This window comes from Tachypleus tridentatus, chromosome 1 (assembly GCF_004210375.1).
Source record: "Tachypleus tridentatus isolate NWPU-2018 chromosome 1, ASM421037v1, whole genome shotgun sequence".
Taxonomy (NCBI): Eukaryota; Metazoa; Arthropoda; class Merostomata; order Xiphosura; family Limulidae; genus Tachypleus; species Tachypleus tridentatus.
The window spans coordinates 28,346,531-28,370,757 of record NC_134825.1 but is presented as its reverse complement, the minus strand read 5'-3'; the positions used below and the strand labels follow the sequence as shown (position 1 = coordinate 28,370,757).

General features: G+C 31.9%; 1 protein-coding gene across 8 annotated transcripts in view; it reads right to left on the bottom strand.

Annotated features, from left to right (window-relative positions):
• LOC143244926 (protein O-mannosyl-transferase Tmtc3-like) overlaps positions 1-24,227 on the bottom strand; it is a 110,296-nt gene that overhangs the window by 10,921 nt on the left and 75,148 nt on the right. For all 8 annotated transcript variants that reach the window (XM_076490517.1, XM_076490526.1, XM_076490549.1 and 5 more), the window contains 13 exons: positions 23,013-23,128; positions 19,602-19,774; positions 16,560-16,812; positions 15,992-16,140; positions 10,481-10,564; positions 9,426-9,563; positions 9,064-9,157; positions 7,212-7,346; positions 5,897-5,979; positions 2,549-2,621; positions 1,572-1,658; positions 1,283-1,356; positions 760-880 (listed from right to left, as the gene is read on the bottom strand). In XM_076490517.1, the coding sequence (XP_076346632.1) occupies positions 760-880; positions 1,283-1,356; positions 1,572-1,658; positions 2,549-2,621; positions 5,897-5,979; positions 7,212-7,346; positions 9,064-9,157; positions 9,426-9,563; positions 10,481-10,564; positions 15,992-16,140; positions 16,560-16,812; positions 19,602-19,774; positions 23,013-23,128 (1,580 nt within the window). The remainder of the gene's footprint in view (positions 1-759; positions 881-1,282; positions 1,357-1,571; positions 1,659-2,548; positions 2,622-5,896; positions 5,980-7,211; positions 7,347-9,063; positions 9,158-9,425; positions 9,564-10,480; positions 10,565-15,991; positions 16,141-16,559; positions 16,813-19,601; positions 19,775-23,012; positions 23,129-24,227) is intronic.

Genomic DNA, 24,227 nt, shown 5'->3' with positions numbered 1-24,227 from the left:
AGTCCGAGTATTTTTTGAACAGCCCTCGTACAGTGCTTAATGATTGGTAGCTTACACTTTTTTTTTTTAATTTCATGCAAAGCTACTTGAGGGCTATCTGCACTAATTTAGTAGTGTAAGACTAGAGTGAAGGTAGCTAAGTCATCACCACCCACTGCCAACTCTTGGGCTACTATTTTACCAACGAATAGTGGAATTGACCATTACATTATAATACTCCCATGGCTGAAAGGGTGACCATGTTTGATGCAACTGAGATTCGAACCTGTGACCCTCAGATTATGAGTCAAACACCTTAACCAAGCTGGCCATGCTGGGTCGGTAGCCTACAAACCAGTTTAAGAGATATTATTTAGTGATAGTTAGAGGCATTTTTTTTTTCCTCTAGTGAAAACTGACACATTCATAACAGTTCAAATGCCATACATGATAGAGTGCAATAACTAATACTTTATATCCATCTACAAAAACACATTTCCACTGAGAATTTGTGTTACACTTTCAACAGAATAATAAAACAAAAACTCAACAAGTGCAGGTACAAAGAAACAAAAAGGAATTTTAAAGAAAGACACTGTAAATTTTAGTTTATAAAATTTTAGTAATTTGCATTATAGAAATAAAATACACAAATTTTCTTTTTGAACTAAGAATATTCTAAGAACTTGAAAACCATTTCTTTTTTAAATTGTTAAAGAAACTGATAATTCTGCTGCAGAAATAAATAACACATTTATTTTAATTATTGTCAATTCCAACCTGAATGGCTTTTTTAAACCACATTTCAGCTTTGGCAGTACTTTTCTCATCCATCGCCAGCATCCCAAGGTTGAAGTAGACTCTTTCATTAGTCTTCCCTTTATCTAATAAATGCTGTAACCTGAATGATATAATGATTAGACTCTTGACTCTTAGACTCTTTCATTAGTCTTCCCTTTATCTAATAAATGCTGTAACCTGAATGATATAATGATTAGACTCTTGACTCTTAGACTCTTTCATTAGTCTTCCCTTTATCTAATAAATGCTGTAACCTGAATGATATAATGATTAGTGTATTAACAGAAGTTGTAACCCTGAAACTGTGTTTTTAACTGAAAGGTTTAAGTTTTTGAAGCAAAGTACAGAACAGGAATCTCAGAAAATCACATACAAATTACTTTTCTACTGTCACTGTTAATAAAGTCTATTTAACTGATTGTCAATCCTAAATAAAGCTGTAACTTAAATGTAGAAATGTATCACTGATAAGGTGAAATTCAGTATGATTAAGTTCACTAACCTTTCATAAGCAACATGTCTCAGTCTGGTGTTTCCACTTTCTTGAATCAACACAGCTGAGTTCATTAGGGCTTGCTGTCAAGAAATAAGTATATGCAGCAGTTACATTAAGAAAGATGTGACTCTCAAAGTGTAAGTTAAAAATATAAGAACACTACACAACAATGTCCTTATATATATATATATATCTATATACCATGTCTGATAATTGACAATACAGCACAGTTATCAATACTAACTCTTAAACTACTAAATTATTACTAATTATATGTAAAAGTTAGTAGTTTTACCTCATGGTTTGGGTCAATCTCCAGAGCTTTGTTAAAATAGACCATAGCTTGAGTAGCTTTCCTCTGTTCGAGATACACTACTCCCAGCTGTAGAAGAGAATTACACATGTGGTGAGCTTTAACGAATCACATTACTTGTATGAATATAGCACAATTACATTCCACTTTTCAGGCATACTTAAAAATATAACTTTTGTTTCGTACACGTAGAATATCTAAGAATTTTGAAACATGACAATAGCTTGTGAACACCAGATAACAAGACGTTATTATTGACCTGTACAAAATACAAGTTTCATGAATAATCTTTCTTCCACAAGAATATTTGAAACAAAAAAACAGAACTACCAGCATTGGCTACACGACTTGAGTTTTTGTTTTCTATAGATTATGACCCATTATGAAACTAACATTAGTTCATACAGATTTACTAAAATTTGCGTAAACAGTTAACAAATCATGACGAGATTTTGTGACAAATACATTTTCCGTAATTGATATTTGAAGTTGTTGGTACTTGCTAAAATTACATGATTACAGAAAATATACTTGTTACCAAATCTCATAATTATTTGTTAAAAATATAACTTGTTTCATACACGCATAGAATATTTAAGAATTTTGAAACATAACAGCTTGTAAACACCAGATAACAAAAGGTTATTATTGACCTGTATAAATACAAATTTCATGATAAGATTTGGTAACAAATATTTTCTGTAATTGAGATTTGAAATTGTTGGCACTTGATAAAATTATATGATTACAAAATTGAGGAAAAACATGACAATTGTGCATTTCACAAATACATCATTTGTTATGACCACAGTTTTGTCTGTACCTGATGATGCCTTTACTGGTGAAACCATGGTCATGACATATGATGTATTTGTGAAATGTACAATTGTCTTGTTTTCCTCAACTCTGCAATTACATTTTCAACCGCTTTAATTGTTAACAACTAAACAATGACTTACATTGTAATAGATATCTGGATTACTACTATCAAACTGCAGAGCTCTTTCATACACTTCCTGAGCCTCTTGTGTTCTGTCAAGAAAAAAACCAAAACTTTACTGTTAAAAATCATCTATCAGGATTATTAGAAATGAAAAAATCATATTCACAACACACAAGGGTTTAAATTCATCAAAATACTTTAAAGAATTTTTAACATTCTTTGATGTATTACAGGAATATAGATACTAATGGCATAACTATAACCACTTTGTTCATTGAATATATTATCAGCTTAATATATATAATAAAACCAAGTCATTTAAATTAATTATTGCCTAAGTTACTGCAATTTGTATATCAACACATTATCCTATTGCATGAAAAAACATGTGAACATTCCCTACATTAAGCTTAAATTTTGGATTTCCGACCTCAAGAATGTTCTAGTCTTTCAAAATTTTAAGAGAAAATATTATTTTTCCATAATAATTGTTTACAACAATGTAAAAATTAATTTAGTTAAAATACTGTTAAAAACTATATTAAGACTAGCATTTTAAAATTAGATTTGGAAACCAAATTATAAATATAATTCATCTGCAATATCTGGCAATTCTCAAATTATTTCATTACATTTGCTTGCCTTACACAGGTTCTCAAAATCTGTAATTTTTCTTCACTGAAAGTGTATTTCTAATAGGTACTATTCTAACACAGTGCTGTCCTCTATATGCAAAAAAACATTTTCTGCATCCCATAAGCCTTAATTCTCCCTTCCATTGGAACTTACTGCTTCCAATGCATCAGCCCTCCACCAATAAGAAAACGACATACTCAAATGACACATATGACTTCCTCTAATCAATCCTACAGAATTATCACTTTGGGTTTTAGCAGGAGATGGAAACATCAGTTTTCAGTGGGTAAAATTGATGGGAAGTTAAGAAAAGGCAAGTACCTAAAGGAAATACATTTTCAAAGTAGGAAAATTATAACTTTTGAGACAGTACCTTAACTACTTTCACATAAATAACTAGAATCCCACATATTATAGGTGGAGCAAAAAAACAGAAGCTTGAATGCATCATAAGAACACTCCCTATAATGAGATAATTAAATTCTATGATCTGAAATGGGAACAGCACCATTTCTTTCTGAACCAGATATACTTTTGGCCCATCATAGAAAGGTGTTGTATATATGAACAGAAAGTGGGGATCACATCCAATTTGGAGAGAATTATGGTCAGAAAGTGATCCAAACCACATAATATCTATGAAACTCAGTTCCAGAAACTATAAATTGGGCACAATGAAAAGGATATGCCACTAGGTGTAAAGTGGTTATGATGCAATGGACTGTACATGTAAAGTTAAATACAGCCAAAACCCATGCCACTGGCAGCCAATATCCATATGGGGGTAGGATAAGGGACCCTAACTGAAGGGGTAAACTGTAATTTTGATATCTCGTTGCCATTTATTTTGTGTTTCAGATTAGAGGGTATCTCATCATTTACACCAGCAGAAAACCACTGAGCTAACAACCGAGTGGTTTTTACTCATTTCAATATTTTGTTCACATTTCATTAACCCATTCAAGAGAATGCCTCCACAGTTCACTACCTCAGCAGTTTGGAATTGGAAAGTGATAAGGACTCTTGAAATTCACTAGAAAATGGAGGTAAAACATGGTAGAGAGTCCAGAGAATGACAACATCTGAGAGAGCACAATGTGTGACTACAAAACCTTGTTTTTTAAAGCAGACCATACCAATTTATTAAAAATTAGGCATGGTAGGGATGGGCAGCTATCTGCTACTGCTTTATCCATGCAGTCCATGGGTGGGTGTGATCCAGGACAAGCAAACTTATGAAGCAACTCTATTGCAAGGATAAACCAATAAGCCATCTTCTGGAACACTTCATTTCAGCAGTGTGGTCATGGTAATATAATATGCAAGTCAACATGCCTTGACAGTGCAGATATGAATAATTAAAAAATACATGATCAAGCACCACTCACCACAAGGTAGGATCCAAACAATGAACATTAATAACATGGAAATGGCATCCTGAAAGGAAAAAAAAAATAAAAAAAAACTTAACCAGTCAAAGTCTCACTGAGTTCTGATATTCTAGAATGATTACAGGCAAATAACAATAACCTGAAGAGACAGAAGTACATGTTCCAATGCAAACAGTGAGAGACAAAACATATCGTGGGAGGTTTAAATTTTTGATTGAAGAAGTACCTCCATTGCACAACAAAGATGTTGGTAGAGTGGTTCAAAAATAGGTACAGTGAGGCAGTACAAGACTACATTAATATCTCCATCTAGAAGGGCAGCCTGTGCAGTGGATGAGAAATGTGGAAGTAACACATCCAAAGGTAAAGTTTAGGAGAAGTAAATACCTGGAGTAATCACAAAAAAGCAATAGATGTAAAGTAGGACATGCCAAAAATCTAAAACAAAGAAAACAGAAGACCCCAGACCCAAAAGTTAGGAGAGGAAACTTGCATGGCAAAGAACAGTGGAGTGATCAAGGAAAAGCCCTGAACCGAGAAACCAAAGACAGAAAAAATTCCACTTGCACTGAGAAATGTCCATGTGGGAAAGGATGGTAAACAAACCAGAAAATAAGCTAATGTTTGGGAGAAGCCAGATCACTGTGAAAATAGTGCTACAGGTATAACACCTGAAGTGGGAACATTAATCTCAAAATCCATTGGGGAAATATGTAAATTAAACAAAATTATTTGATGTAAAATATGAAAATGTGAGAAAAAAAAAAGACTGGGAAAGTAAGTTGAAGAAAAATTTCTTCAGTGAAATGTAAAAAATTATAATGAAGAAATCTGACTCTGGAAATTAAACTAGTAAAATCATGATGCACATGAAAATCACCAAATGAAAAAATGTTCAAGTGCATGTATCACCAAAGAAGATAAGATAATTTGGTAGAATTAAATAGAGGGAGGCACATGTGACTAGAATATGTCACACTCTCATTGATATAGGGTTGACACACAATGATTTGCATGAGATGCACTTGGATCAGTTAATTCCAATGGAGGGGAGACAGGAAGCTTGTGACATGTATCAAAACGTTTTCTGGATATAGAGGACATCACTGAACGAGAATAGGTCATTTTGCAAGTGAAGTTCATGTACTGTATTAGAATTTTCCAATCTTTTGATTTTTTAACTAAGTAAAAACATAAGGCTTCTTTAGGTGTGTAAAAATGTTTTATTATTCATTTATTACTAGACTATTAATTGCATGACAAAAGTAAATATTTCACCATTACCTTAAATGTTCCTTATGATTACTGTTTATAAACAGAGATACAAATGCTCATACCTATTTAACTTGATTAGAATGTCACCTCTGTTAATATATGCTTGGATATAATCTGCTCTCATGCTGATAGCTTGTCTGTAAAGCTGGAATTAATAAGTATTTACTCCATTCATCATGCCTGCAGTATTGTCCAACATCATTTATTGAATACTTTTCACAGAAGAAAATAAAATACTTGCCACATGTTTATGTTCAATACACGATATACAAGAGTATGTATTTTCAGGATTATTGTGTATGTATGAATATATATATATATACACACACACACACACACACACACGTCATCTGTTTTACATCAACTGTGCACGAGTTTATCACAAATTATCAGTTTCAAAAAATTACTCAAAAGGTTAAAGTACTCTCAAAGGATTTTTTTATTCGTATATTTTAAGTGAACACACAGGTAAAATGCTATTCATAAATTTATCAGAACAGGGAGTGTTAACTGCAAAAGAGAGATATATTGACCATTAAAATGATTAGTACCGAGTGCTATGAGACAGGAATAAAGGAAGAATCACAAAAGAAATGCAAATTTATTAAAAGAAGAACTGAAAACATGATTTAAGGAGATGCATGATGTAAAGATTGAATAGGGGTAGTGAAAAAAGAAATCAACTGAACAAATAACAAATAAAAACAGGTAAAATCTAGAAACTTAACTAATGAATTTACCAAAACAATGAAACTTATGAATAAATGTAACATAAAAAGACATTTTCATTTTGATTCATTTAGTTTTCATATAATGCTGCAAAGAAAAAAAAGGAAATTCTAGGGTATTTTTGTTTGTTTGGAATTAAGCACAAAGCTATACAATGAGTTATCTATACTCTCCTGTGCTCCTAGGGAGCATTCTGGGGTCTAATGTCTAGATGCTTAAAGAAAACTGTAAAGAATCCAGAATAGTGACTTAAACTAAAAAAGGAATAAAGATTATTGTTAATTACACATGAATATACAGCCAGAAAAATTCAAGTAAAATTTGAATTTTATATTTACAGTATTGAATAATCCTTATAACCAACATTTAACTAGTTAGAATTACAAATCTACAAGTAACTGTAAAATAATACAATATCAAAAGTATATATACACACTTTGATAAAAATGAAAAATATTTTACTTTCATAAGTTTCTTAAAAAAATTATAATGTCACAAGTTTCTTTTAAATTTTGACAAAATTACAGTGTAAAAGCTCAAATATTATCCTTATCTTCTACTTGCTTGTATGGGTGCACTTTTTCATTGGAATTTTAATTTCTAAATTTCAACACGATTTAATTGTAAACATTTTTGTGATTTACTCACAGCATCAGCTTCTTCCAAACGACTTTTATTTCGAGAGATCAAATTAGCAAGGTTGAGAAAGACGTTCAAATGATTTGGGGCAATTCTTGCCTTATATGGCTCTCCAGACTTGGGCCGAGGAAGCAGAGCCTTCGCCTAAATATTAAAAATCATATTCATGCAGCCCCAAACATGTTGCTACTTTGAAGAGTATATACTTAGAAAGGAAACACAATGAACCAAAATGGGAATATTTTTACTTAGGGATTTTAACAGAAAAAATGTGCCTACACTAGAATATGTTTTATATGAATTATAATCTTCAACTTTAATAAAGTGAATAAAACAAAGTTCTGGAGAAAATTTAAGTTTTAGTTTGAAGAACCACAGCAATAAATACATAAGATCTGAACACTTCATGTTGATAACAGTCTCAACATTTTATTGTTTTTTTCAACTTCTTCATTTAAATCACATACCAAAACCTAATTAATTAACACTGCACAACAATTTGTTGAAAAAGTTTTGCTTCCTGAAAAGTTTTTGCTGATTGTGATAGGTACCTGGTAGGTACGTACAAATAGGATTTTGGTTTTGCTTCATCACATAGGAACTCTGAGAACTAAACGGTTAACTATTTACCGGCAATAACATATTTAATTGCGTTTATTTTGTAATGCACTATTAAGTTAAACATAAAAGTGTTTTGCTCCTGATTTTCGTTTGTATTCAATGTTCAGTGCATCACGTTGCAGTGTCCAACAGTAGTCAGCAAGCATTGACGGATTCTAGTTGCCCTGATATGGTTTTTCCATTGTAGCAATGTCCTGGTGAAACTGAAGATTTCGATGAAATGGTATGTGATGGGCAAATTTGGATGTAATTTTCGTGATCAGCAGCCAAAAATCTATAAGGAACACCCAACAGTGTTCAAGAAGCAAAACCTTTGTTGTGCAGTGTTATTATAATAAACATAAAATGATGTAATTAATACTCATTTGCTGTAAGAGCATCTCTATAAGGCCTCACCATTCAAACTAATTCAAAACACTACTCTATGGAATTTTATGATAGATATATCTATGTGGCTGACAGTTTGTGTTCATATAGTTACTTTGAAAGTACACAAAATAAGTTTCTAAAAAGAAAAAAACGTTTTCAGAGCTATTTATGAAGTTATTTGTAAAGCAGCCTGTTCCAAAATAAATTAATTTTGTTTATCAATTTAAATTTAAAAATTACAAAACAGTAAGAGTTATAGTAAAAAGATAAATAATAATAATGGTGTTAATATTAAATAAAAAATAAATAATACAATAATAATAATAATAATAATAATAATACATCAATCACACTATATCTGTAATACTGAATGCAGATAATTTTCAAGTGAAAATTCTGTTTTGGAGAGAAGTACATATAAATATTTATTTTAATTATATAATTCTACCACAATTTAAGCAGGCACTCATAATAAAAAATGCAATAGCCTGATTTCAGTATTGAAAAGCAAATTGAATGTGCTTAGAGAAATTAAAAACAAATTTACAAAGACAAAATACATAATAAAATCAGAAAAGAATTAGTTACTTTCAGTAAAATGCAATTTTATAGGAGTTTATTTTCAGTACTTTTTAAGATAGAGATGACAAAAAAATTAATTGTAAAGAATACTTCCTTTGAGCTCTATATGTATGTATCAATTTATTTTGTGTTTGATAGTTACTTGAATTTGTAAGCAGAACGTTTAACATAAAGCTATAGAAAAAATTAACTACAGCATCCATTTATTAGAGCTATGGATGATTATAATACTGAAATACTTTATCACAGAAGATTATTGTTCATTGGTGTATTTAATGTAGAACTCTACCTTCCAAAAGGACTCCTCTGCCTCATTATACCTCTGAAGATTGTTGTATGTCCTTCCAACATTGATATGTGCTCCAATATCATCATCTTGAGCACTAACAAAACAAAAGATTATTCTGGTAAAATTATTTTTCCAATTATAAACTTCAGATTCTAAAACTGTGTATGTCTGCACAGCAAGTATACTAATTACTGGTACATGTGAGGGATATTAAAATCTGTTAATTCATTTTTCATTTCTAATGACAATTGGACGATGTTGGATGATAGATAAGTAGATAGACAGATACAGAGGTTAGAAAAATGTAAATATAATAAATAGCATTATTTATTATAATAAAAAATAAGATCCAAGACACTTACCGAACAGCCTCGAGAAAATACGCTAGTGCTTCTTTGTATTTCCCTTCACCTTCTAAAGCATGACCTACATTATTGTACAGCTTAGCATTTTCTTTATTTACTTTTAATCCAGCCATGAATAATGTATATTCAGATTTCCTAAGATGCAGAAAAACATTTTAACTGACATGTACATGCAGTATCTTATATGCTTGTTACATCAAAATCAAATCCTCTATATTAAGTACGTTTAAAATTTAGATGAAAACAAAAAAACTTGTGGTTTCTTATAAAGGTAACAGAAAAGATCTTTAAATAAGACATGTTGAATTAGAATATAATGAAGCAACTGAAATCAATACTTAGTTTTTAATTATAGTACTTCCTGCACTTTTAGTTTTAGCTCTGAGTTAGGAAAATGTGACAATATTGATGTGCCAAGTCCTGTTGAAGTTGAAAAAAGAATAACTTAGTACAAGTAATAGACCTTTCTTATGTAATTCACAAAATGTTACATCATTTTCTCTATTATTTTGTGTAAATAACTAATTATACACCTAATAAATACACCAATAAAATTTGAACATACAATCTATGTGAAAAACTGCTATTAGGGCAAAATTATAATTAATGAAAAAGTTAAAAATAAAACATTAAATGGGTACATAAGCATACAAGGACAAACAAAACATTTTGATTATTTTATTGACTTTAGCCCAATGTATGTTTTGTTCTCCAATTTTCTGTTATTTACATTCTATTACCAAAATCTACATACTTTTATTTATTAAATTGATCTATACACATTGAAAAGTATTATAGGCCAATAAGCATTAATCATTAACAATGATTTACTTCAAAGAATATTCTTAACATCTTCTGTGGATGTCCTTAAAAACTCCAATGATTTTTCTCTAACAGAAAAACAAACTCTGGAAATGTATCAAGTTTTTATGAATTACCATAATGGTATAAACTTTCTCAAGAAAAATAAATGAATATATATCTGAAAATAGCAGAAGAGAAGTACACATAAATATAAGTAAGGGAAAACAGAACTTAAAAATGTAACTCACCAGTCAAAGTTTCGAACAATAGTTTTTAAACTATGTGATAAAACAAGCACAGTCAATAAGATCCAGAGCATGGGTTTCCACTTGCTATATAAAGAAGTTTAATAAAAAGTGAAAATAAAAATTACAGAGGAAGTAAACACACATTATATGATTCACACATGATTAACAAACTTTGTGCTGAAGCCTAAACATGACAACCAAGAAATACTAGCTGATTTTCTAGCAAGATAAACTGTTCTGATAATATTAAATCTATTTTGAACTGTAGGTGATTCTGACCACTGAAATCAAAGATTCCAAGAATTTATATAAATTAAAGTAGAAATTTTTTGTACAAAACTGCAAAAAATGAACACTTTCTCATTAATAGTAATGTTTTTAAAATGTATGAATTTTGTAATTTTTCTAAAAGTACAGAAATACAGAGCTACCTATAAGTATGAATTTCATTAATATACAATAAATAACTAGATAAATTCTTTATGTACCTGCAAGTGACAAGAATAAAAAATTGCATTTTGGCAAGTTTAAAAATTTTTGTAACTTGGATCTTAATATTTATACTAGTTAAAGTACTTTATATTTCCATTCATTTGAGATTTTGAAAATGTTAAAATATATAACCCATTCAAGAGGGTGCCTTATGGTCAGTAAAGTATATATAATAGTCTAAAATGCAAAGAAAAAGAAAAACATTCTAACTTAGGACGTTTTAAACAATAGTCAGTCCATTTTTGGAATGATATATAATTTTCCTATGCTGAAAAGTTATTTTTGTTCAGTGCTGCTCTCTATATGTGAACTTTTTTCTTTGTGCATGCCACAAACCTTGAGCTCCCTTCCCTTGTTGGAATTAATATATTCCAATGCATTTCTGATGCAAATGATCACATGTCAGCCACTATCTATCATCACCTCAAACATAAAAATCAAGGATGAAGACCCTCGTTGATTATTGGACATAACAAGAATCATCACTGTTTCAAACTGGGAATTGTTATTCGGAAAAGATGGAATCAACTTGTGTGAGACTTATGTTGACTGGTTCATTCGAATCTGAAACCTCAAAGCTAGGAACCAACATACATGTAAAGGTAGGATGAGGAATCCCAGTAAAAGGGATGAAATACATATGCAGGAGATTAACTCTAATATGTATTGAATGTGAAACATGAGGTCTATTCACCCAGCACAGTGACAGATAAACTCAACTGTTTATATAAAACAATAGTAGGAGGCCAGGTCAACCATTATTGTTACAAATCAACTCGCAGTATTGTAAATGGTTTAAGAAGACCACATCATTGTGGATAGTGATAGGTTAACACTAGCAACTTTGGAAATCATAATAAGTCATGTCTCCCAGGGAGGAGACAGATATTCAACATGGTTCATGTAAAATAATAGTAGAAGGCCACATCAACCTGGTGACAAATCAACTCCATGGTTGTGTAAATAGCATCAAAAGGCCATGTGATCTTGTAAAGAGGCAAATCAACTCCTGTGGAGTTCACCACCTCATGTCTATACTAGCACAACAATAGCGTCCTACTCTAGATTGAATGGTCATAGCAAACTTTTTATATAACCCATTCAAGAGGGTGCCTATGGTCAACTACCCCAGCATCTAAGAACTGGAAAGTGGTAAGGAGTCCCAAACTTCACTCAAGGAAGAAGGGTGAAAATGCAGAAAGAGTCCAGGGAAACATCATCACTGAAGACAGTGTAATGGATGACCATAAAATCATATTTTGAAAAGCAGACCATATCAAGTTATTCATTGAAGATATGGCAAGTCTGGGCAGCTATCCCCTTCTGCTTTACTCATGTAGTCCATGGATGGTACAGTTTAGAATGGAATGTTTATCAAGCAATTATTACAATGTAGATAACCTTCCAGTGATCTTATGGAATACCCTATCTTGACAGTGAACATGCAGAGGCATGGGTGAGACAGTGCAGACAGAGTTGAAGTTAAAAGGATAAGTAGTCAGGAACCACTCACCACAGAGAAGGATTCATGTGGTAAAACAGGGAAAGAAAGAAAGGCCCATAAGAAAAGATAGAAAAATTAATAAATGTTATCAGTTAAAGTTGCACTGAAATCTGAAGCATGATCACAGGTAAAAGATAAAACTCCAATACAGACTAAATCACAATGCAATGAAGATGTGAAAAACAAACATACTGAGCATGGTCCATGTGTCAGCTTGTAGAATTTCCTCCAACTGATAACAAAAATGAAAAGTGAGGAAAAATGTGAGATAATGAATGGATTTGATGGGAGGAAAGACAGAACAAGGTAGAAAGGAGGAGGCCAAAGGATCAAAGAGCAGACCCAGTTTGTAAGGGTGTTATGGGAAGATCACTAAATGAGAAGGACTGCCAAAGAATAAACTGACACTTCATGTACCTTGGAGTGTAGCTATACATGCAATAAAACAAAGCAGGGCCCTGATCAGACACAGAAATCTATCAAAATCCAGACACGAATAAAGATGGGACATAGAAGAAAAACAGAAACAATCTCCACTTTTCTTGGAGACCCCAAAAAGATGTGAATAAAAACCCCTGTAGGAATGGGAAACCAGTTCAGTAGCCTGCTGTAGAAGTAAATATAGAACTGCCTCTGACAGACATGTTAGAGAATCTTGAGGAGGACAAAAAGGAATAGAGGTGAGGAAAGAAGCTTGATAGCAAAATCTGTGAAAGAACCTGTATCACCCATTGATCATCAACAAAGGAAAGCCAGCAGGGAAAAAGAAAAATCCAACACCTGGCTTTCCAATGAACCCAAACCTACAGGGTAGTCTATGGTACTGTTGGAAGCAGGTGGTATGTAGTCAATAACCTCCAAAACAGGAAGTACTCAGATTGGAAGGAAGGTGTAATGGATGTGATTATGAAGGATGAAAAACAAGGCATTGATGGCATGGAAAGCTCTGGTCGAGACAAACAAATCACAAAAGTTGAAAAGGTGGACTGGTAGCAAGCTGATGTTCCCTCTAGCCTGATACTGTCAGGGACAGTATCGAAGACATAATGTCTAAGGAAGGGAGTCAAACTTAAGTCCCTTAGATAAGTGGAAGGTAAATTGACACAAGACAAAACTGAGTCTCTACCTAGAAGATTTCAACAACAACAAAACCATGTATGTAATGCTAGAGCCAGAAATGATATACAGGCTAATATGGAGGGGGAGAAGGTGAAGGGTACTGGAAAAATATCTCTCAGGATTTGTGTAGAAAATCTCCGAGAACAGACGTACGAAAGTTACCCGAGAAGAGTAGTAATAGTAAGGTGAAAGCGAAAATATCGGCATGAACAAGACCGACATTAGTCAAAAGCTGGCCCTCCAAAAGGTAATAAGGAAGCACTTGATTGAAAAATGGATAGTGTGTCCAATGGTAAGAAAGAGCATACTGATCAGAGGATCTCAGGGTGTGTGGCATGCTGATCCTTTCACTTAATTGGGAGAGAAAGTGATCTTCATTGACCTGAATATCAGAAGAAAAAAAAATCCACAAAAGTTGAGAAGCATTCTCACATAACAACGGAAGAATGAATAGAGTAAGAGATAAAAGCAACAGATGAAGCATCACAAACGTGAGTGAATAGTCAACTGAAGGTTGAGATGTAACTTCCAGGCTAGAATTGGGATGGAACAGCAAACTCAAGAGGATGAAAAAAACAATGAAAATCCTCATCATTCTTTCAGTGTACAAAAACAAAGATTCACCATTGCGTTATGTGTACCTGAGGCCTGAGACAAAACATTTGTTGCTAGTGTGAACCCCAAAGTTGTAACATTGATTTTGGAATTCAAAACTCATAAAATCTGCCCAAAATAGTCAAGTGTGGAAGAAAAGAAAAAAGAACCACATGATGCATGTAATTCCCTTTACCAAACCTTCACTTCTCATTTAGCAGCTTTTTGTGCTCCCATTTGTTGGAATTACTATATTACAATGTGTCTTTCATGCAAATCATTGTGCATCATCTACTCACCATTAGTAGCATACATACATACATAACTTCGTATATAGAGGGCAGCACTTGTTACTCTTGTAAAGGGGTAAGTACTGTATCAGAATTTTATATTTTATCATAGATGAAGAGAGACACTTTCAGAGTGAAAAGAAGACACTTATAGCCTTAAAGTGGGAGGATGTGATTATTTTCTTTTTAAATTTTGATTTTTCATTTCTATGTACACAATTACACTCCACTCTAGACTTGAGGGGGAAACATTCTGAAAAAAAACAACAAAGATATACAGGAAGTTTTAGTGGCAAGGGTTAGCAACACACCTTACACCAGTGGTTTTTAACCTTTTTCATCGTCTTACCCCCTGAGACTCTCCAGGGTATTACTGTGATCCCTATAATAATATTTGTAATGGTGAACTTTGCATAAAGGTAGAATAAAACAAAACTATATAAAGATCCTAATTTATTGAAAATGTTACAAATAAATGACTTTGAGAAATGCTACAAGTGCTAAACAAATGAAAAAATCCATGGAATCACTGAACATCATACAAAACCTACTTATTCACTCAATGTGAGGGTTGATATAATACAAGAAAATATACTAAATACGACGGAAACTTTGATATTTAAATTTTAAGTTCGATGTATTAATATTATATAGTTAAAAAAATGTAGGCAATTCAAAGTGTTGTAATATATGAAAATTTTCACTCAAAAATAGACAGGTGGTTGCATAACAAGCATATCGACGTGGTTCAACTGCCGCACTTCAGCACGTTTCTCATTGGTGGGCAATTACAGGTATTTGCCACAAAAACCTACAAACTGATCTGTGATTTCCTCAATAATTCCCAAACCTTACGTGATCCCCCGAGAAATTTCAAACGACCCCAAGATTAAGAATCACTGCCTTACACTAATGATGCTATAACATCTTTAAAAGACAGAACCACTTTCTTTAGTTGAGAACAAACTTTCTGATTATGATTGTTTTCACACTGAAAAAGCCATTTAAAATTTTGTTTGAGCCAGAAATGACACATTATTAGACACTATTAATGCACCTACAAATCACCTTGATAACTTCCATTTTTAGGGTGCAAATATTTAGTGAATTGGCACCTTATAACTTTATAAGGAAAGGCAAGTAATGAAGAGAGGCTTGTGAAAACATGAGTGCTCAAGGTATATAGGATCTAGACAATATAACATATAGACGAAGAAGTTGGAATACTTTAAATAAGGTTATTATATTCCAATCTTGCTTGGTGATGTAAGAATAAGCAACTGGTTATTTTGTTAAGTTCAATCTCAGAATGCTTACCTATAAATCAACTTGTAATATTGCTAAGTACCAAGTATCTCTTCTCTCACCAGCTGAACCATAATCCCTCCTTTTGCAGTAATATTGACCAATGATGTATATTTCCACCAAAAAGTCTGATACATACTTAGAAACTTCAGTTAATTACAAAAAAATGTTTTATTTTCATTTAATCCCAACTGGCCTTGTACTTACATTTTTTCCATTAAAATATGCCACCCATAACCAACCAGCAGACACAGACCCATACTTGGTGTATATAGTATTCGTTCAGCCACAACAAAGCCAACAGGAAAAAATAAGTTGGAGGCTGGAAGAAATGGTAAAACCAGTAGAGCCAGACCCTAGGCATGAATACAAAGAACTATATATTACTGCTTTATAAATTGTCATTAATCAATACTATACTTTAAAGAAACAACAAATCTATTTCCTATGGATCTAAATTAAGAATGGTATATTACCCATTCAATGTTCATTACATTGTAAAAGTACTGTCATTTTGAAATTAAAAAATAATTTTAAAACAAAAATTCCAAAATAAGGTACTGAGTTAATTTTGTACATACCATAAGTATATACTTATCTTATTGATTCACTTTCTTGTGCTGAAACTTATTTAAAATTCTACAAGATTTTTAGTGATTTATACTTAGAGACAAAACATAGAAAACTATAGACATGTGAATTTCATTTCAGTAATTATCTAGCACATTTATTCTTGCACTAAATATACTTTTATTACAATTCTAAACACACCTACCATGATTACAACCTCAGCATGTCCATCATCTGATGAAAAGACACTCCATACTAGCATTACAAGACAGAAATAAAGACTTAATGTAGCTAAGTTACGGAAATCGATGAATGACTCTACTAGTGGTATTGTTCCCATAGTCCAATCACAGCACAAACTGGAAGGAAAGAGAAGCAACCATGCATTGACAGAGAGAAGGTAGTTATAAGTTAACTGTCGAGCAGGACTGGTGGCTACAGCTGCTGGGTTGTCAAACCTGTGACATAAAAGAAGACACAGTTCCATGTCAATTATTGTATGTAACTTCCTGAATGTCAGACTTCTGAAGAATAATTAAAAACAGTTACACACTAGTTATATGTTAGTTGTTGTGCAAGAAAGCTGGCTACTATTGAATTATTTTTCAGCATATGACAAAAAGCATCTATATGTTAGATATTGCACAGGAGTCCTGGATATTGCTGCTGCATTGTTTAAAAGTGATTCAAGAAGTATGTTCTAAGTCAGTTGTTGTGAAGTGGTTTTGGCTATTTCTGCTGTGTTATTTACAAAGTTTCCACCATTTGCTGCTGTAATGAAATTTTCAAATGGGATTTTATACTTGGAAACTATATAATCTACTCCAAACTAAAAAAGATTTTAAAAAATGCTAATATTATGTATGCAAATTCAGTTTCCAAAGAAAATTAGAATACTCTCAATTGCCTAAGTGTTTAACATCTTTCCTACAACAACCTTAAATGAATTCAGGTGCAAACAGTAAGGTTGAAAGGTCACAAAATTAGTGTAATGATCATTCTTTGTTCAAGCCACAACTTACATAGTAATATGACAAGCCAACTGCAAAAACCAAGGAGCTTTCTAAACAAGTCAGGGACAAAGTGGTAGAGAAACACAGATCAGGAGAAGGTCACAAGAAAATTTCAACATCACTGAATATAGTGAAATCCATAATTAAGAACTGGAATATATTTCATACCAAGCTTTTCTTCCAAACTAAGTAGTTAAGCAAGTAGGAAACTGATTAGAGATGCCACTGTGAAGCCAACAATGACTTTGAAAGATTTATTTGCAAACTTCCATGTCTAAGATGGGACTTAGCATTCATACATCTGTCAAAAATGGTGGTGGCACCATCATGTTATAGGGATGCTTCTCATCAACTTTGAAGCTTGTCAGAATTGATGAGAAGATGTATGGTGCTAAGAACAAAGTCCTAAAAAACATCTGCAGAGTCAGCCAAGAATTTAAAACTGGGTTAAAGATTCACATTTAACCAGGACATTGACCCAAAGCATTCAAGTAATGACTTGAAACGAAAAGTAAATTTATGATGAGACTTAAAAGATTTCAGACCATCAACAATCCACAACAAACATGGAATTGGAGCAATTTTTGCCAGAAAAAATGAGTAAAGTTACACCCTTCTGTTGTGCAGTAATTACTGTCAAAGGTGCTTTCATGAAGTGCTAACTTAGGGAGCTGAATACTTATGCAATCAATAAATTTCAATTTATATATTTTCTATGCACATTTTGCTGAGATTCAATCTCCTTTACATGTAACAGTGGTAAGTTTTATCACTAGTGTTTTGAATAAAAACAAGTGGAGTAGAAATATACTGTTTACATTATTTGTATTTCATCAAAATGTGACACTTTTGGTAAGGGGCAAATACATGTAATGATAATAAGTGTGCTTTGTGTTAATTGTTGTGCAGCAATTCTGTCTTGTGGTACAAGGTGGTTTACATGTGATAAAAAGTGTGCTCTGTGCTTGTGTTGTGAAGAAGCTCTGGTTACTGCTGATGGGTGGTGCAAAGTATTAGTTCCCAACCAAAGCTCCATAATGAGATTTCAGTCACACCATATGATTAAAACATGTTTTAAGCAAATAAATGCAATTTAAAGTACTTAATATTGTATGAAGCTGTCCTTAAATTTTTGGTATCAAAACTAGCTGTTCCCAAGCACAACAGAGAATTAAATATTTATTTTTAAGCATCACTGATAAAAAAACCTGTAAAACAAATTTTTTTTGTGTTTCTGATTAAGTACTCTATGGATGCAAGCTTTTGAACAAGACAAGCAGTTTCATAAAAATAAGAAATCAAATTTTATAATTCTACACTTTGTATTTGAAAATATGTTGTATGAAATGTAATTAATTTCACAAATAAACTTTTGTAAATGAATATGGATAATGCTTGTCACTATAACACTAAAACAAGCTATTCAGCAAAAACAAAATTTAAACTAATAGACTTGGTTTCTCCACAAAATTCATTAAATCTATTACACAATCTGATATGAATAATCAATCTTTTTCAGTCTATGTCTAATAAAAAGATGTTTTTCTCAAAGGTCCTAGAACTGAGCCCTGAGGTACCCTACTCATGACATTAATCCACTTTTCAGTTTTCATATGTTTGAAAGCAGAAATATTCCAGTCATCATTTTGATCTAGCACAATTTATAATAATGGATAATACCCAATAAATATTGAAAAATTACTGGATAATACTTGTTCACACAAGTTGCTGTTCCCAATCTTTATTTCAAACTCAAGAATTAATGATATTACACTGAACTTGCACTTTTCCTCATACTTTCTGATTTCTCAGAGTCAGAATGTTTATTTACATAATGTGTATCTTGCTCTGTGTAGTGGAAACAACCAAAGATTTGGTCAACTACTATACTAGTAAAAACAACCTTTGTACTGTGCTGAAATGGAATTTTGTTTTTGGGAGATAATGCATAAAAACTCACAAATATGCATACAATGATAAACTAGTGATGACTGTTACAAACAATGGGGCAAGATGGCCATTGTAATTCTAACACAACGTTTTAGTCATATAAATCATTACTGAAATCAAGTGCAAAACAAAATATTTAGTAAAATAACATTAACATAATGTTCTAAGCATGTAACTACATAAATTCAGTACAAGCCACTAATTACTGAACAGATTAAGTAATTAAAAAGAATGACATAAATACTACAAAGCACTTTACTAAATAAATGATAAAGTTATCACACCTGGTAAATACTGGTAGCTGGGCACCCATTACTTGAAATCTTCCAAATAACAGACCAAGTGCACTAAGAACTAAAGCTGCCAGTCTCAGCATCATTTCCCAAAACCATGGAGGAGGTTGTGCCTTTGAGGCAACAATAGTTTTTCCAACATAAAGAAGATCGTGAAGTCTAAGCTAGTATTGTTTAGAGGAAAAAAAAAAAGTTTTCATTAACTGAACATTTTAAAACTAGAACATGCTTTCATTTTCAACATGAGCAACGTAAGAGAAGAAATTATTACTACGTGTATATATGTCCACAGATTTTTTAATTATTCAAAAACTTGGTCTTTCTAGAAATAAAACTGCACAACTTAATATTTACTAAGCACTTGAAAATTGTTATACTGAAATGCAAATAAAAACATAAAACATAACAATGTTTTGGAACATGAAACCTTTTGGTCCATCTTGGCTGTTCCATCCTCTAAACTAAAATATTAAAAAAAAACAAATTGAAACGTACATAATTCAGCACTTATCACTCATATACTTACCAAGCTTTTTCTTAAACTCACTTAAATTTACTGTCTCTACAAATTCTGAAGGCAACCCATTCGAAAAGACCAACCACCCTGTTAGTAAAAATGAAACTGTCATAGTTGAAGATGGCTCCTACCCTGTCAAAATTTATATTTGTCTCCTAATCCTATTATTCTCACTGTTAAATACAAAAGCTATGATGCATCAACACTGTTAATTCCCTTTACAGTCTTAAACATCTCAATCAGATGTCCAATAACTTTTCTTTTTTTCAAAATAAAACATTGAGATTTTAGCCTCTCCTTATATGAAAACCCCTCCATTCCAAGCACCATTCTAATACCCATCTCTAAACCCTTTCCAACAATTCAATATCATTCCTTAGGTAAGGAGCCTAAGACTGAACACAATATTTCAAATGTGGCCTAACCAGTGACCTGTACAATGAAATTGTAACCTCTTCAGGCTTTTATTCAATATTTCTAGACATACAACACAAAATCCTATTTGCCTTACCACAAACAACAGCATACTGCTTGGATGGCTTTAAAAACTGATCAGCTACTGCACCAAGATTCCTTTCTTTCCTAACACTGTTAAGGCTATTCTCATCCAAATTATAATTTATTTTATGATAACCCATAGGTATTAATTTGCATTTATTGTGAATAAAATCCATCTACCATTTATTTGCTCAACTCACTAAATGACCTAAATCCTTTTGTAAATCAAATAGCAAAACCCAATACCTCAATAACATCTGCAAATGTAAGTAATTTATTAACTATTCCTTCATCCATGTCAATGATGTAAATCAAAATTAGCAAAAGTCCTAAGACTGAGTCTTGAGGTACACCACTCGTGACATTCAGTTTGAGTGAACTCTATTTGTAACAACCCTCTGCTTTCTTCCATTAAGTCACTCTCCTATCCAATTTACTAATTTATCCCCCACACCTACAGATAATTTTTTACAAGCCTTTCATGTGGCATCTTGTCAAATGCTTTCTGAAAATCCAGATAAACCAATTCTACACCCTTATTCTCATCTACATAAGCAGTAACCCTTCCAAAGAATGTCAAATGTTTTGTAAGGCAAGGTTTTTCCTTAGTGAAACCATGTTGACTATCAAATAAAATTTTAAACTTTGTTAAATAACTTTACAAAGCATCTTTTAACATACTTTCTAAAGCTTTTCTCACAACTGTAAGACTAACAAGTCTGTGAATATTGGGACAATTTTTATAACCTCCCTTGAAAAGATGAGTTACATGAGCTAGCTTCCAATTCTTTGGTACCTGCCCACTCTTCAGGGACTGGCAAAAAAAAATAGTAACAAGTGGCTCACATATCCAATCTTTAACCCTCCTTCAAAACTCTTTGGGAAATATCTGGTCTAGGAGCTTATTTTTTTAAATTTCTCAATTTTTTTTTTCACCAGATCAGAATATGTAATTGTTTTGTTCAGCTTTTTTCATCTATCAGTTGCACAAGATGAGAAATACTGCTTAAGTCTTCACTGGTAAAAGTGAAAAAAACAAACAAATTTAATAACAAGCTATTTCATAATCATCAAACACTAGCCTTCCTTTATCATCCCTCAAGGGTCCCACCCCTATTTTAACATTTTGTTTACACTTAACATAATTAAATAAATGTTTACTGTTTATTTTTACATTGAGCCAAATTTTTCTCATAACATCTTTTTGGATTCCTAATTTCCAGTTTTACCAACTTCCTCCATCTTCTAAATCTTCAGTCAATTTAAATTTATGATGCCTTTCTTTAATTTTCTCTCCTAAACTGTTTGAGAGCTGACTTGTTTTTTTACTTACAGTTACCCTGTCTTTTTTTTTAATAAGGAATATGTTTACCTCTAATATTTAAAAAACTAAATTTTAAAATCATAGGTGTAAGTGCTTAATGTCTAATGAGACAAACTACAGCCCACATTTTGACAATGATGCAAGACTATCTGTAGGGGACTTTGACCGTAGATTTGATTCATTATAAATATAGATACGTTAACTTTTTGTTCCATGTTGAAAATAAAAGCAGAAAAGAGATGTTAAGAATAAATTCACCAACTTGTTTGTTTTAATGTTTAATGAAACAAGAAATGCATCATTTGTAGATTGTTACTTCACATAAAATTAATTTTAACTCTAAAACAGATATTTTATAAATGGCATGAAATTAATGTTATGCTTTAATTAAACTAAATTGAACTTTTTTTTTGTATTAACTGTCTTCCTTCATTGAGCTGATCAAGTTGTCCCTTCAGAAAAGCTGGCCTCCATTTTACTGTTCAGCATCTGGGTTATAGAGTTTTGCTGACACAACTATTCTCTTGAATAGGGCAAGTCCTGCAATAGATATGGCTGCTGCATATTGCGAGTATGAAAACAATTATCACAGATTAGGAGGATGGTACAGATTACTGTAGACAATGAAGATGGAAGTCACTACTGTAAATGGCGAGATCAGATGTGATTATTCTCGGTTTATACAATGGTAACATATATTATTGATTGCAGATGGAAGTGGCTGCTGTAGATTGAAAGATTTGTTTAGTTGTGGAAGACGCTATTTCACATTGTGGGGGAAAAGTGGCTATTTTAGGTTGTGATGTTCCTTGGTTTTTTCAATAATTTCTAACTTCATATATAGAGAAATAAAATTTTGTAATTGTTCTTTCAGCTACTGCAATTTCCACTTTAAATCATTGTTGTTATAAAAAATAATTTTTTTAATGGGTTTCCATTCTCTACACACTAAGAAAAGCAAAGTGAATTAAGATGTAAAAACATATTGATATGTCTATAAAAATACAGATGATTCTAATGCTACAAGTTAAGGAAACTGAGTTGTACAATCATATCCACTTACCTTCTGTACAATAAACATTTCATATATACCACAAACTCCTAGAACTGTGATTCCTTGTTCCTTACACAGTGTAGCTGCTGTCACAAAAAGTATACACTGAAGAAATGGAGGCCACTCTGCAAGTTTCAATAAGACACACATGAATAGGCAAGAAAAATACTAAAACATATAGAAATATTAAATACATAGTTGTAAAGTTTTACTGAAAATCCCTTAATTCAAACTTTCCATCATTCCATCCTAAAAATCTACCTATCCGTTCATGCATTCCATTCTACGTCACTAAACATCTACCTATCCATCCATATAATAAACATGTACATGCAGAAACTTAGTTGAAATATAATTTTTTTCTATAAACACAATTTAATGTGCTATATAATTAATAATTTTTAACAGTTTAAGTTTGTATTTTAACATGAATTATTACTCTTTGTAATGAAATGAAAAAAGCAAACTTGATAAATTTCTAAAGGTAGTAAGTGGAAATTAAGTGAAGAGAAATAAAATGAATATATTTATGTTCATCAGAAACCTTGACCAGCTGTAAACAAGTAAAAAGTAACTTCACAAAAATTAGTTAATTTCTATATCTTCTTCAGACTAAAATCTAAATTAGTATCATGAAAAGTAATATAAAGTAACATCACAAGATTTCGTCAGATTTTTTTAAAATTATATTTGTTCATTGTGTACTCTAATAAGGAAATAGCAATAAAATGTTAAAAATAAATAATTATATGGTTTGCCCTCAAGGTATCCTGAAAACAAAACATGTAAGGTGTAGTACTAGTAATATTCTAGTCCACCTGTTAAGAAATCACACATTAGCAAAATGCAAGTTCATAAATGTTATGCAGATTTCTAATGAATATGGACAGTAAATAAAAATAAGCAAACACAAGAGAATTTTTTTTAAATCTTTATTTGCAATGGTATAGTGCTTTTTAACTGGCTGATTTGCTCTGGGTTTGTTTGGACTTGTACTCACTTCTGGCAGAGAAAGGTCTCCTACACATGCAAAGAGTACAAGGACATAAGATAAAACAGCAAAATAAAATGTTTTTTGATGATACTTTAAATATTTATAAATAAAAGTGTTTGGGCTCACACTCCATCCTTCTTCCATGGCAATTATTTATTATATGTATATTTTTTCCAGAGCTGCAAAATGATATACATTTTTTTATTGTTTAAAAATGGTAAGAATGTGTT